This window comes from Balaenoptera musculus, chromosome 11 (assembly GCF_009873245.2).
Source record: "Balaenoptera musculus isolate JJ_BM4_2016_0621 chromosome 11, mBalMus1.pri.v3, whole genome shotgun sequence".
NCBI classification, from domain to species: domain Eukaryota; kingdom Metazoa; phylum Chordata; class Mammalia; order Artiodactyla; family Balaenopteridae; genus Balaenoptera; species Balaenoptera musculus.
The window spans coordinates 25,073,166-25,089,110 of NC_045795.1; the positions used below are offsets into that span (position 1 = coordinate 25,073,166).

The 15,945-nt window shown below is 41.0% G+C and overlaps 1 protein-coding gene across 3 annotated transcripts in view; it reads right to left on the reverse strand.

Annotated features, from left to right (window-relative positions):
* Positions 1 to 15,945, reverse strand: part of EFHC1 (EF-hand domain containing 1) — a 59,466-nt gene that overhangs the window by 1,259 nt on the left and 42,262 nt on the right. For 2 of the 3 annotated variants that reach the window (XM_036870587.1, XM_036870589.1), the window contains one exon: positions 352 to 562. In XM_036870587.1, coding sequence (XP_036726482.1) covers positions 352 to 562 — 211 coding nt within the window. Of the gene's footprint in view, positions 1 to 351; positions 1,031 to 15,945 lie in introns of all 3 variants that reach the window. The other variant, XR_005021992.1, reaches the window with a different exon arrangement.

Consider the following 15,945-nt stretch of genomic DNA (forward strand, 5'->3'; position numbering starts at 1 on the left):
CTGATGGGCTAACGTAGGCTGTGAAGGTGTCAAAGGCTCCCACCATCCTGCTCAGTCCAGCTTTTCAATCTGCCCTTGGCAGCCACCCTCCTTTAGCCCTGACGTGGCTCACTGGCCGCTCTGTGCTGTCTGGCCCCTGCCCACTTAAAGAGATGCCCTACAGCAGCAGTTAGGAAAGGATGCCGATGCTAGAGCCGAGGGCAAATGCCATAATCAGGACCAAACAGCAGATCTGATGTGAACACCCCAAGTCTTCCCCAGTTAAAACGAAATACAAATGCAACTGCCTTTGGGAACGAGTGAGCGGTGCCCAGCCTCTGCAATCAACCCCCAAGAGGAACTCCTACTCACCTCCTTAACCAAGGAATCGTCAACTGGGAGGTGAAAAGAGTCACAGATTTTAAAGAACGTCTCCCTGTCCACATGTCCTGAAGCTTCTTTGTCATAAATTTGAAACATCTTGCGGATGTTGTCCCTGCACAGGCGATCTTTCCCTTGCTTCTGGATCGTGTCTATCAGGGCCTCCAGTTCCTGCACACCTGGATCCTCTTCCGTTTGCTGGCTATGGAGAGAGGAGATGGATGGATGTGGTGTTTATTCTCGAATGGTCTTACCTCAGCGACCGAAGTTCTCACTTGGTGAAGTCGGGGAAGCATCTGATGACAAACAGCTCTGATGCTGAGCTGATCAATAACTGAACACTTGCCTGCAGGGGCTGGCAGATGGCTGAGCTCACGTCAGGAACCCCGACTAGGCTCAGCCTCCCTTGCTGCCGTCTATTAAATCCCTGCAAAGAGCCAAATCTACCACCACTACCACCCCCAAGTCTGGTGTTTGTGGGAGTCACATGATTGTCATCATCTATGTTACAGCATCTAAAAATAAATGTTTTAGAAACAGACTTAAAAGTAGTATGATGGGGACTTCCCTGGTGGTCCAGTGGTTAAGAATCCGCCTTTCAATGCAGGGGATGCAGGTTCGATCCCTGGTCGGGGAACTAAGATCCCACATGCCGCGGGGCAACGAAGACCTGATGCAGCCAAATAAATAAATAAATAAATATTTTTAAAAATAGTAGTATGATGAAGAAATCAAAGAGGATCAAAAGGGAAATAAAATATCTAGAAGCAAAAATGGAAATACAGTTGACCCTTGAACAAAGCAGGGTTTAGTGGCATCAACCCTTCGCACAGTCAAATATCTGCGTATAACTTACGGAACCACCACATATTTGGAGGGCTGACTGTATCTGCAGATTCAACGCATTAAGGATTGTGTAGTAGTATAATACAAATTTACTGAAAAAATGTGCATATAAGTAGATGACACAGTTCAAACCTGTGTTGTTCAAGGGTCCCCTGTACTACACACCAAAATTTATGGGATGCATCAAAAGCAGTTCTAAGAGGGAAGTTTACAGTAATAAATGCCTACATTAAGAAAAAAAGAGGGAGTTCCCTGGCAGACCAGTGGTTAGGACTCGGTGCTTTCACTGCTGTGGCCTGGGTTCAATCCCTGGTGGGGGAACGAAGATCCTGCAAGCTGCATGGTGCAGGCAAAATAAATAAATAATAGGAAAAAGAAAGATCTCAAATAAACAATCTAGTTTATACCTCAAGGAACTAGAAAAAGAAAAAAACTAAGCCTGAAGTTAGCGGAAGAAAGGAAATAATAAAGATCAGAGCAGAAATAAAGGAAAGAGAGACTAGAAAAATTATAGAAAAGATCAGTGAAACTAAGAGCTGTTTTTAAAAAAAAAGATAAACAAAGCTGACAAACTTTTAGCTTGACCAATTTAAAAAAAAAGAGAAAAGACTTAAAATCAGAAATGAGAGGAGACATTACAACTAATACCACAGAAATACAAAGGATTGGAAGAGACTTCTATGAACAATTACACATCAACAGATTGGATAACCTGGAAGAAATGGATAAATTCCTGGAAACATACAACCTACCAAGCCTGAATCATGAAGAAATAGAAAATCTGAACAGACCAATAACAAGTAAGGAGATTTAATCAGTAGTCAAAAATCTCCCAAAAAAGAAAACCCCAGGACCAGATGGTTTCATGGTGAATTGTACCAAACATTTAAAGAAGAATTAATACCAATCCTTCTCAAACTCCTCCAAAAAACTGAAGAGGAGGAAACACTCCTGAATTCATACTACAAGGCCAGCATTACTTTGACATCAACGCCAAACAAGGACACTACAAGAAGAAAATTACAGACCAATACCGCTGGTGAACACAAAAGTCCTCAACAAAACACTAGCATACTGAATTCAACAGCACATTAAAAGGATCGTACATCATGATCAAGTGGGATTTATCCTTACTATGCAAGGATGATTCAACATACACAAATCAATACACCACATTAACGGAGTGAAGAATAAAAGTCATATGATCATCTCAATAAATACAGAAAAAGCATTTGACAAAATTCAACATCCTTTCATGATGAAAACTCTCAACAAATTAGGTATAGAAGGAATGTACCTCAACATTATAAAGGCCACACATGACAAGCCCACAGCTAACATCATACCCAGTAGTGAACAAGACAATGATGCCCACTCTGTAAGATCAGGAACAAGACAAAGATGCCTACTCTTGCCACTTCTATTCAACACAGACCTAGCCAGAGAAATTAGGCAAGAAAAAGAAGTGAAAGGCATCCAAATAGGAAAGGAGCAAGTAAAACTGTTTCTGTTTCCAGATGACGTGATCTTAATACCATATATTAGTCTTCAGAAAATGCTAAAGACTCTACCAAAAAACTGTTAGAAGTAATCAACAAATTTAGTATACAAAACCAACATACAAAAATTAGTTGCTTTTGAACTTCCCTGGTGGCGCAGTGGTTAAGAATCCACCTGCCAGTGCAGGGGACACGGGTTCGAGCCCTGGTCCGGGAGGATCCCACATGCCACAGAGCAACAAAGCCTGTGCGCCACAACTACTGAGCCTGCACTCTACAGCCTGTGAGCCACAACTACTGAGCCTGTGTGCCACAACTACTGGAGCCCGTGCAACTAGAGCCCGTGCTCTGCAACAGAAGAAGCCACTGCAATGAGAAGCCCGCGCACCGCAACAGAGTAGCCCCCACTTGCTGCAACTAGAGAAAGCCCGTGCACAGCAACGAAGACCCAATGCAGCCAAAAATAAAATAAATAAAATTTATTAAAATATTAGTTGTTTTTCTATATACTAACAATGAACTATCAAAAGAAAAATTAAGAAAACAATTTCATTTACAATAGCTTTTTAAAAATTACTTAGCAATAAATTTAACCAAGGAGGTGAAAGGCCTATACACTGAAAACTGTAAGACATTGATCAAAGAAACTGAAGAAGGCAAATGGAAAGATATTTTGTGTTCTTGAATTGGAAGAATTAACACTGTTAAAATGTTCATACTATGCAAAGCCATCTATAGATTCAATGCCCACCAAAATTCCAATGGCATTTTTCACAGAAATAGAAAAAAAATCCTAAAATCTGTATGGAATTACAAAAAACAAAATAAAAACCCAAATAGCCAAAGCAATATTGAGAAAGAAGAACAAAGCTGGAGGCATCACACGTCCTGATTTCCAACCGTATTACAAAGCTATAGTAATCAAATCAGTATGGAACTGCTATAAAAACAGACACATAGACCAATGGAATAGAACAGAGAGCCCAGAAATACGCCCACACATATATGGTCAACTAATCTTTAACAAGGGTGCCAAGAATACACAATGGAGAAAGGATAGTCTTCAGTAAATGGTGCTGGGAAAACTGGATATCCACATGCAAAAGAATGAAACTGGGGGCGGAGTCAAGATGGCGGTGTGGGAAGACACAGAGTTCCCGTCTCCCCACAACTAGGGTGGCTGCTGGACGCTGGTGGGGGGCCTCGACGCCCAAGGAGACAGAAGAACCCCCAAGCGAACTGGTAGGACATCAGGGGACTGAGTGGGGAGAAGTGGAGGCCAGACAGGACCAGAGCCCCTGAGGGGCGGCTGAGAAGGGGGAGGGGTTCCCACGCCTGGAGGGACCCTCGGGGCTCGGATCGGGGGGAGCACGCCCAGCATTTCACCTGCCCAATTGGCCAGGGAAGTCTGCATGACTCTCAGGCCAGGTCCTACGCCCTCAGAGGACCACTGCAGGCCGAGGTGGCCCCGGGGGTGTAGGGGGAGAACAGGAGAGGCAGGTGGGAGGCGCCCTCCAGGACCGGCAGGTGTCTGCCTCACCCACTCGAGCCCAGGAAGCCTGCTGGGCTCCCAGGTGGGGTCCCCTGCCCTCTGAGACCGGAGGCAGGAGGGACGCCTGGGCCCCCTCTGTTGAGCCTAAGCCCCACCCCCAACAGCCTCCAGGATGTTTTCCAGCCCTGTGGGTCCTAAGCATAGGCCCTGCCCACCACCCAAACCCCACCCCTGCTTAGGCCCCACCCTCCACAGCCAAGGCCTTTTCCACCTTTTTTTTTTAATTTTTATTTTTCTCCTCCTCTTTTTTACTATTGTGGTTCTGTTTTACCTTCTGGTTGTTGTTTCATCTATATTTTTATTTTTATATTCTTTCTAACATATCTGTTAGTTTCCTAGTCTAATTATATTTTTTACTTTGTTATTGCTCTCCTTTCTTTTGTTTGCCACCCCGCGCAGCTTGTGGGATCTTGGATCACGAGCCGGGGGTCAGGCCGAAGCTCCTGTGGTGGGAGCTCTGAGTCCGAACCACTGGACTAACAGAGAACCTCAGACCCCAGGGAATACTCATCGGAGTGAGGTCTCCTCGAGGTCCTCATCTTGGCACCAAGACCCAGCTCTACCCAACAGCCTACAAACTCCAGTGTTGGAAGCCTCAGGCCAAACAACCAGTAAGACAGGAACACAATCCCACTCACCAAAAAAAAAAAAAGAGATGACAAAAAAAATATGTCACAGATGAAGGAGCAAGGTAAAAACCTACAAGACCAAATAAATGAAGAGGAAATAGGCAATCTACCTGAAAAAGAATTCAGAGTAATGATAGTAAACGTGATCTAGAATCTCGGAAATAGAATGGAGGCACGGATTGAGAAAAAACAAGAAATGTTTAACAAAGATCTAGAAGAACTAAAGAAGAAACAAACAGAGATGAACAACACAATAACTGAAATGAAAACTACACTAGAAGGAATCAATAACAGAATAATTGAGGCAGAAGAACGAATAAGTGAGCTGGAAGACAAAATGGTGGAAATAACTGCTGAGGAGCAGAATAAAGAAAAAAGAATGGAAAGAATTGAAGACAATCTCAGAGACCTCTGGGACAACACTAAATGCACCAACATTCAAATTATAGGGGTCCCAGAAGAAGAGGAGAAAAAGAAAGTGTCTGAGAAAATATTTGAAGAGATTATAGTTGAAACCTTCCCTAACATGGGAAAGGAAATAGTCACCCAAATCCAGGAAGCACAGAGAGTCCCATACAGGATAAACCATAGGAGAAACACATCAAGACACATATTAATCAAACTAACAAAAATTAAATTCAAAGAAAAAATATTAAAAGCGGCAAGGGAAAAACAAAAAATAACATACAAAGGAATCCCCATAAGGTTATCAGCTGATTTTTCAGCAGAAACTCTGCAGGCCAGAAGGGAGTGGCAGGATATACTTAAAGTGATGAAAGACAAAAACCTATAACCAAGATTACTCTACCCAGCAAGGGTCTCATTCAGATTCGACGGAAAAATCAAGTTTTTCAGACACGCAAAAGCTAAGAGAATTCAGCACTACCAAATCAGCTTTACAACAAATGCTAAAGAAAATTCTCTAGGCAGGAAACACAGAGAAGAAAAAGACCCACAAAAACAAACCAAAAACAATTAAGAAAATGGTAATAGGAACATAATAACCTTGAATGTAAATGGATTAAATGCCCCAACCAAAAGACACAGACTGGCTGAATGGATACAAAAACAGGCCCATATATATGCTGTCTACAAGAGACCCACTTCAGACCTAGGGACACATACAGACTGAAAGTGAAGGGACAAAAAGATACTCCATGAAAATAGAAATCAACAGAAAGCTGGAGTAGCAATACTCGTATCAGATAAAATAGACTTTAAAATAAAGACTGTTACAAAAGATAAAGAAGGACAGTACATAATGATCAAGGGATCAATCCAAGTAGAAGATATAACAATTGTAAATGTTTATGCACCCAACATAGGAACGCCCCAATACCTAAGGCAAATGCTAACAACCGTGAAAGGGGAAATCGACAGTAACACAATAATAGTAGGGGACTTTAACACCCCACTCACACCAAAGGACAGATCATCCAAACAAAATAAATAAGGAAACACAAGCTTTAAATGACACAACAGACCAGATAGGTTTAATTGATATTTATAAGAACATTCCACCTGAAAAGTAGCAGAATACACTTTCTTTTCAAGTGCACACAGAAGATTCTCCAGGATAGATCACATCTTGGGTCACAAATCAAGCCTCAGAAAATTTAAGAAAATTGAAATCATATCAAGCATCTTTTCTGACCACAACACTATGAGACTGGAAATCAATTACAGGAAAAAAAACTGTAAAAACACAAATACATGGAGGCTAAACAGTGCACTACTAAATAACCAAGAGATCACTGAGGAAATCAAAGAAGAAATAAAAAAATACACAGAAACAAATGACAACGAAAACACGACAACCCAAAACCTATGGGACGCAGCAAAAGCAGTTCTAAGAGGGAAGTTTACAGCAATTCAATCTCACCTCAAGAAACAAGAAAAATCTCAAATAAGCAATCTAACCCTACACTAAAGCAACTACAGAAAGAAGAACAAAGAAAACCCAAAGTCAGTAGAAGGAAATAAATCATAAAGATTAGAGCAGAAATAAATAAAATAGAAATGAAGAAAACAATAGCAAAGATCAATAAAACTAAAAGCTGGTTCTTTGAGATGATAAACAAAATTGTTAAACCCTTAGCCAGACTCATCAAGAAAAAAAGGGAGAGGACACAAATCAATAAAATTAGAAATGAAAAAGGAGAAATCACAACTGAGACTGCAGAAATACAAAGGATTATAAGAGACTACTACAAACAACTATATGCCAATAAAATGGACAACCACGAAGAAATGGACAAATTCTTGGAAAGGTACAATTTTCCAAGACTGAACCAGGAAGAATTAGAAAATATAAACAGACCTATCACAAGTAATGAAATTGAAACTGTAATTAAAAATCTTCCAATAAACAAAAGTCCAGGACCAGATGGCTTCACAGGCGAATTCTATCAAACATTTAGAGAAGAGCTAACACTGATCCTTCTCAAACTCTTCCAAAAAAATTGCAGAGGGAGGAACACTCCCAGATTCATTCTACGAAGCCACCATCACCCTGATACCAAAACCAGACAAAGATGTCACACACAAAAGAGAAAACTACAGGCCAGTATCACTGATGAACATAGATGTAAAAAGCCTCAACAAAATACTAACAAACAGAATCCAGAAGAACATTCAAAGGATCATACACCATGGTCAAGTGGGATTTATCCCAGGGATGCAAGGATTCTTCAATATACATAAGCCAATCAATGTGATACACCATATTAACAAATTAAGGAATAAAAACCATACGATCATCTCAATAGATGCAGAAAAAAGCTTTTGACAAAATTCAACACCCATTTATGATTAAAAACTCTCCAGAAAATGGGCATAGAGGGAACCTACCTCAACATAATAAAGGCCATATATGACAAACCCACAGCAAACATCATACTCAATGGTGAAAAACTGAAAGCATTTCCACTAAGATCAGGAACAAGACAAGGATGTCCACTCTCGCCACTATTAGTCAAGACAGTTTTGGAAGCCCTAGCCATGGCAATCAGAGAAGAAAAAGAAATAAAAGGAATACAAATTGGAAAAGAAGTAAAACTGTCACTGTTTGCAGATGACATGATACATAGAAAATCCTAAAGATACCACCAGAAAACTACTAGAACTAATCAATGAACTTGGTAAGGTTGCAGGATACAAAATTAACGCACAGAAATCTCTGGCATTCCTATACACTAACAATGAAAAATCAGAAAGAGAAATTAAGGAGACAATCCCATTTACCATCACAACAAAAAGAATAAAATACCTAGGAATAAACCTACCTAAAGAGGCGAAAGACTTGTACTCAGAAAACTATAAAACACTAAAGAAAGAAACCAAAGATGACAGAAACAGATGGAGAAATATACCATGTTCTTGGATTGGAAGAATCAATATTGTGAAAATGACCATACTACCCAAAGCAATCTACAGATTCAATGCAATCCCTATCAAACTACCAATGGCATTCTTCACAGAATTAGAACAAAAAATTTTACAATTCTTATGGAGACACAAAAGACTCCGAATAGCCAAAGCAATCTTGAGAAAGAAAAACGGAGCTGGAGGAATCAGGCTCCCCGACTTCTGACTATACTACAAAGCTACAGTAATCAAGACAGTATGGTACTGGCACAAAAAGAGAAATATACATCAATGGTACGGGATAGAAAGCCCAGAGATAGACCCACGCACATATGGTCACCTAATTTACAACAAAGGAGGCAAGAACATACAATGAAGAAAAGAAAGCCTCTTCAGTAAGTGGTGCTGGGAAAACTGGACAGCTACATGTAAAAGAATGAAATTAGAACACTCCCTAACACCATACACAAAAATAAACTCAAAATGGATTAAAGACCTAAATGTAAGACCAGACACTATAAAACTTAGAGGAAAACATAGGAAAAACACTCTGACATAAACCACAGCAAGATCTTTTTTGACCCACCTCCTATAGTAATGAAAATAAAAACAAAAATAAACAAATGGGACCTAATGAAACAAAAGCTTTTGCACAGCAAAGGAAAACATAAACAAGACAAAAAGACAACCCTCAGAATGGGAGAAAATATTTGCAAATGAAACAATGGACAAAGGATTAATCTCTAAAATATACAAACAGCTCATGGAGCTCAATATCAAAAAAACAAACAATCCAATTAAAAAAATGGGTAGAAGACCCAAATAGACATTTCACCAAAGAAGATATACAGATGGCCAAGAGGCACATGAAAAGATGCTCAACATCACTAATTATTAGAGAAATGCAAATCGAAACTACAATGAGGTATCACCTCACACTGGTCAGAATGGCCATTATCAAAAAATCTAGAAACAATAAATGCTGGAAAGGGTGTGGTGAAAAGGGAACCCTCCTGCACTGCCGGCAGGAATGTAAATTGATACAACCACTATGGAGAACAGTACAGAGGTTTCTTAAAAAACTAAAGTAGAGCTACCATATGACCCAGCAATCCCACTACTGGGCATATGCCCTGAGAAAACCATAATTCAAAAAGAGACATACGTACCACAATGTTCATTGAAGCACTGTTTACAACAGCCAGGATATGGAAGCAACCTAAATGTCCATCGACAGATGAATGGATAAAGAAGATGTGGCACATACATACAATGGAATATTACTCAGCCATAAAAAGAAACGAAATTGAGTTATCTGTAGTCAGGTGGATGGACCTAGAGTCTGTCATACAGAGTGAAGTAAGTCAGAAAGAGAAAAACATATACTGTGTACTAATGCATAGATATGCAATCTAAAAAAAAAATGGTACTGATGAACCTAGTGGCAGGGCAGGAATAAAGACGCAGACATAGAAAATGGACTTGAGGACATGGCGGGGGGGGGGAGGGGGAAGCTGGGGAGAAGTGAGAGTAGCATCGACATACAACAGTTAGCTAGTGGGAAGCAGCAGCATAGCACAGGGAGATCAGCTTGGTGCTTTGTGACGACCTAGAGGGGTGGAACAGAGGCTCAAGAGGGAGGGGATATGGGGATATATGTATGCATATGGCTGATTAACTTTGTTGTACAACAGAAACTAACACAGTATTGTGAAGCAATCATACTCCAATAAAGATCTATTTAAAAAAAAAGAAAGAATGAAACTGCATCCCTATTTTATACAACTCAAAAAAATTAACTCAAAATGCACTGAAGACCTAAACATAAGACCCGAAACTGTAAAACTCCTAGAAGAAAACATAGGAAAAAAGGTCCTTGACACTATTCTTGACAATGATTTTTTGGATATGACACCAAAAAGCACAGGCAACAAAAAACAAAAATAAACAAGTAGGACTACATCAAACTAAAAAGCTTCTGCATGGAAAAGGAAATAATCGACAAAACAAAATAATCAACAGAGTGGGAGAAAATATTTGCAAACTGCCTTCGTCCATTCGGGCTGCTATAACAAAAAACTAGAGACTGTAGTCTCTAGTAGTCTTTGTAGTCTCTAGTAGTCTTTGTTGTCGCTTATAAACAACAGAAATGTATTTATCACAGTTCTGGAGGCTAGAAGTCCAAGATCATGGTGCCACAGATTCCATGTGGTGGCTAGTGAGGGCTCTCTTCCTGATTCATGGCCAGTGCTTTCTCACTGTGTCCTTGAATGGTGGAAGGGGGCTAGCCAGCTTCTGAGGCCTTCTTTATAAAGCCACTAATTACCTCCCAAAGGCTCCACCTCTTAATAGCATCACATCAGGACATCAACATGAATTTTGGGGGGACACAAACATTCAAACCATAGCACAAACCATATATGTGATAAGGCGTTAAGATCTAAAATATATAAGGAATTCACATGTATTCACATGAATTCACATGAATTCATGTGAATTCAAGTTTTGCTACATGTGAATTCACATGAATTCACATGTAGCAAAAAACCCAAACAATTCGATTAAAAAATGGGCAGAACTGAATAGACATTTTTCCAAAGAGGACATACAAATGGACAATAGGTACACGAAAAGATGCTCAACATCACTAATCATCAGGGAAATGGAAATCAAAACTACAATGAGGTATCACCTCACACCTGTTAGGATAGCTATTAACCTCATACCTGTTAGGATAGCAATTCCCAACAGTGGTGGGAATTGGTGCAGCCACTATGGAAAACAGTAAAGAGGTTCCTCAAACAATTAAAAATAGAGCTACCATATACTCCAGCAATCCCACTTCTGGGTGTGTATATATATATGAAGGAAACAAAATTAGTATCCCAAAGAGACATCTGCACTCTCATGTTCTTTGTAGCATGATTCACAATAGCCAAGATATGGAAACAACCAAACTGTCCCTTGAGAGATGAATGGATTTAAAAAAGAAGTCCTGCTACTTGCAACAACATAAATGAACCTGAAGGACATTATGACTAGTGATTTTAGACATATTAAAAAATGCTGAACTCATAAAAACAGAGAGTAGAAGGGTGATTGCCAGGGGCTGGAGAGTAGGGGGAAAAAGGAGATGTTGGTCAAAGGGTACAAACTCAGTTATGAGGTGAATAAGTTCTGGGGACCTAAGGCACAGCATGGTGACCATATAGTACTGTATACCTGAAATTTGCTAAGAGAGTAGATTTTAAGCATTCCCGCCACTCACCCACGAGAATAAACGGTAACTGTGTGAGATGGTGGATGTGTTAACTGACTTGACTGTGATAATCACTTCACAATGTATATGTATATCAAATCATCACATTGTACACTTTAAACATATACGGTTTTGTCAATTCTATCTCAATAAAATTAGCAGAGGAGAAGTAGTATGATGAATTTGGAGCCAAGTTCCAGAATGACTGGTCTGGCCAGTGTGCGCAATGGATTAAGGAAGAGAGTGGAGGTGGGCAGAGGAGTCTGGAGGCACTGTGGGCGCCTCGGCAAACACTGGTGGGTACCTGCCCAATGTTCACCCCTCCTTCTTCCTAACAGAGCCCTCACTTTGTTTGGAGCAGCAATCAGGAGCGGCCGAGTGATACAGCCCAGACAATGAGATGTAAGGAGAAGTTGCTCAGTGGTGCTTCTGGATAAGCCCTTTAAAAACAGGAAAGACATGGCAAGACTGGCTTTTCAGTCTCTTACCCCTTTGTCCTTCCCCTCTTCCTGCCTGGAATATAGATGCAATGCTGGAGATGGAACACTCACTTGTAACCACAGAGAGAAAAGCATGAGGACAAAAGCTACTTGCTCAGAATATCTGAGGAGAGAGAGAAGTCAGGTCTCTGTTGGGCTGGGAAAGCTCTGGACCACTGACCTCCAGACATCGTGTTCCATAAGAAAACATAAAACTCCACTGGGTTAAGCTAATATAAATTTGTTTCTGTTGTTAGTGCTGCTGTTGTTAAGTTCAGATAAATGTAATTCCAAACTGACTGAGTGCTTTAAATTAGGAAATGGTGGTGAGAATGAAAAGAAGTCAGAGGTGAGAGATATTGCAGAATAAAATAAAGGAACTTAGCAGCATACTGAATATGGTGCAGAATAGAAGAGGAGGTTTCAAATCAAGGTAAATGGAGCCCTGAGGTGACCAAGAGAAAGAGGGGAGCCGACATTCACTGCTTGCCTCCTGTGTGCCCAACACCAGGCTGGTGCTTTACACACATGAGCACAACTCACTGTCATCGCCACTTGATGAGACGGATGAACAGAAAGAAGGAAGAAGGACGAGGGAACAGCAGGTGTGCCAGGAAGGTGAAGACAACAGTGGTCTCATTTTTAGCTGCACGAAGTGTGAGGTGCTGGTGGCTCAGCTGCACGGAGACCCATCGAGCAGGCAGACAGGAACCTGGGAGCAGAATCAGGAGAACGTCAGGATGGAGAGCGACTTATTCAGACACTCTGCGATGTGATGAGATCGTCCAGAGTTCAGAGCAAGAGAACAGGAGAACCAAAACCAGAACCCTGAGAAACACCAACCTAGCAGACAGAAATAGGAAAAAGATACAAAGAACAAGCTTCCAGGGAAGTAGGAAGAGTATCAGAGACTCTGACTTTCTAGAACTCAAAACATAGGGTTTCAAAAAGGGTGTGGTAAAGAGTAATTTACATTATATGTAGATCAATAAGGCTCAACACTAGACCAGGGGGTTGGCCCAGAGGCCAAAGCCAGCGGGCAGCCTGTTTTTCTAAATAAAGTTTAATCAAAATACAGCTACACCTGCTCATTTACACATTGTCTACGGCTGCTTTCACCCCACGGGGGCACAGCTGCATAGTTACAACAGAGATTCTGGTATGGCCTACAAACCTAAATTATTTACTACTCTTTCCAAAAAAGTCTGCCAACCTCTGCCCTAGACAATGAGCTCCTATTCCCTCACCTGGCTGCCTAAATGTTTATTAAAGTCTGGCATGTGGTGCAGGCGCCAATATCACTGAATTAATGAATAAATGACAAGAGATCATTAGATTTGAAAACAATCAGTAACCTCAAGGAAACAACTTCTGAAGAGTGTCTGGATACGAGAGGAGTCAGAGAGGAGGCGGTGACAGACACAAAAGAACTAAATTTGGAGAAATGGGAGCTAGTTAGCTGTGACAAGAAGGTAAAGAGATAAGTAAAGAAACACTCTAAGGTGAAGAGTAGGAAAACAGAAGCAGCTCACACTGGATCACTGGGTCTGACTGAGACCATCTGCAAAGTGAATATGGAGGCGCTTGGGGCTTAAAGAAAATGGAAAAGAAAGTGAGAATATTTGGAAATGCCTATATGGGAAAAATTGCTGGAAGTGAAAAAGAGAGGATGAAAAGGGTCATCGAGCAGGGGAGGAGGGTCCTCTTGAAGCTGAAGAGCACAGATGGGCAGGTCAACCGAACAAGGACAAGATACGCGAACACGCGGGTGTTCACGCTCTTCACACAGGGAGGGTTTGTGCAGAGGAGTGGGCTTATGGGCAATCTGTTATCTGTTAGGCTGAGTTCAGTGTACAGCAATGAAGACCCAAGCCCGAAAAGAACTTCAGATGAAGTCAATACTCCAATCACTTGTGCACTGTTTTAATCTTCTAGCTCAGAGAAAGAAGATGGCTAACTCCAAATTTCATCATCCTGTAACTAACACTTGATATAAAAAGTTCTCAGGCCTGACAAGTACTCAGGATCCCTTTTCATTATTCGTAGCAATGATTACTCAAATACAGGATTTGTACTTCCTTAGAGCATGACCCTTGTATTCATATCACCTTCAAGCATCTTCTCTCATTCACCTCTCTGACCCATCACAAGAGAAGAGGGGTAAAGTGAGGATCAAAACAAGGATAGCCATGGATTTCTTAACCCAGAACTTGAATTTCTCTTTATCTTATTCTAAGACACCAATACCTTCTCTTGACCCCACTTCGCCGGCCAGCTACTCCCCCATTTCTCTGTTCCCCTTTGCACCAACTTCCTCAAAAGAGGGGGCTATACTTCCAAGCTCGAATTCCTCTCCTCCCATTCTCTTAAGCCCACTCCCGCCCCTCCTATTCCAGTGGCAGTCTCCACTGAGGTCCCCAGTGTCGCCTACACATTGCTAAATCCCCATGTGACACAATGAATCACTGTCTTCCTTGATTTGCAGGCAATTCTTGCTTTTCAAGGCTCAGATATACATGAATTTCACTTACCACCATTTGGTTAAAGAACCCAGTCCCTCAACAACACAGTTCAAATTTCAGTTAGTAACTGTGAGTAACTGCCTAAAGTGCAAATTGACTGTCAGATTTTCAGTCCATGAATTATTACATAAATAATAGATGTGCATCACGATCAACGACAATCATATCACTTCTTTGAAAGTCTGTCAGTGACTGATCACTGGGCATGTTTTTCAAGTCACACACAGACAGCAAAGTGTGTAGCTATGTTGCCTCCTTTTCTCTAAAGGATAAACTCAAGTGACATTTTACAAAAATGGATAACTGAAAGAGAGAACTGGTCAACAAAGATGAGAGTGTGGCAAAGAAACCAAAAGAGATAGAGCTAGAAGCAGAATTCAAGTCAAACACAATGGAGTTATAGAAGAACTAGCTGACTGTGGGAATGCTGACACTGCTGTGGTTTAAGAGACTCTCGATGTGCAGGCAGAGGACCCTAGCAAAGGCTGGCTTATTGACATAAATGAGGGAAGTGGTCGCAACGAAAAGGATGAAGACACATGCCTTGGAGCAACTAAGCCCGTGCGCCACAACTACTGAGCCTGCACTCTAGAGCCCTCGAGCCACAACTACTGAAGCCCGTGTGCCTAGAGCCTGTGCTCTGCAGCAAGAGAAGCCACTGCAATGAGAAGCCCACGCACCACAACGAAGACCCAATGTAGCCAAAAAAAGAAAAAAAAGGATGAAGATATCCCAAATGCCAGCAAACAAAAAACTTCACATTAAAAGAACTCTGAGAGATTTCACTCATTAAAGGAACTCTAGGATGTATTTCGCAACATTGAAAGCAAAAATAATAAAATGTTGGAAGTCAATCCAAACTTGGAAAGGAATATGACCATTTGCCGAGGCACAGAAAAGACGTTCACTCTGTATCATAAGTTATATGACAAGATGGCAAGCACTGTTCCAACTACTCTTAATATGCTTTTTATAAAGAAATAAAACACTTTTAATTCTCAATGTTGCCAATGTCTTAAATTACAGTGCACTAAATAAAAATCAATTTTACTATTTTTGATTTCCCTATACATTTATAACCATCAGAGCTTTTCATGTTTTGACAAAAATTTTTTAAAGTTGCAGAACAGCAGTAAATTTTCCCATTGGTGCTAAGATTGTTTGCATGGTCACGTTTACAGTCCCGCACTACTGTGCAAAAGGGGACGGCCTGGATTCAGGACACCACACCCACTTGGCTTTCTTCCTGCCTCACTAGTTGTCCTGCTCAGTTTCTCTTCCCAACTCTTAGCGCTGGAGAACCCCATAGCGCAATCCTTGGAGCTATTCTCTCTTCTTTGTCTACAATGACTACCTGAGAGATTTCACCCAGTCTCATGGCTGAAAATATCATCTATATGCCCACAACTCCCACAGCCCAGACCTCTCACCTG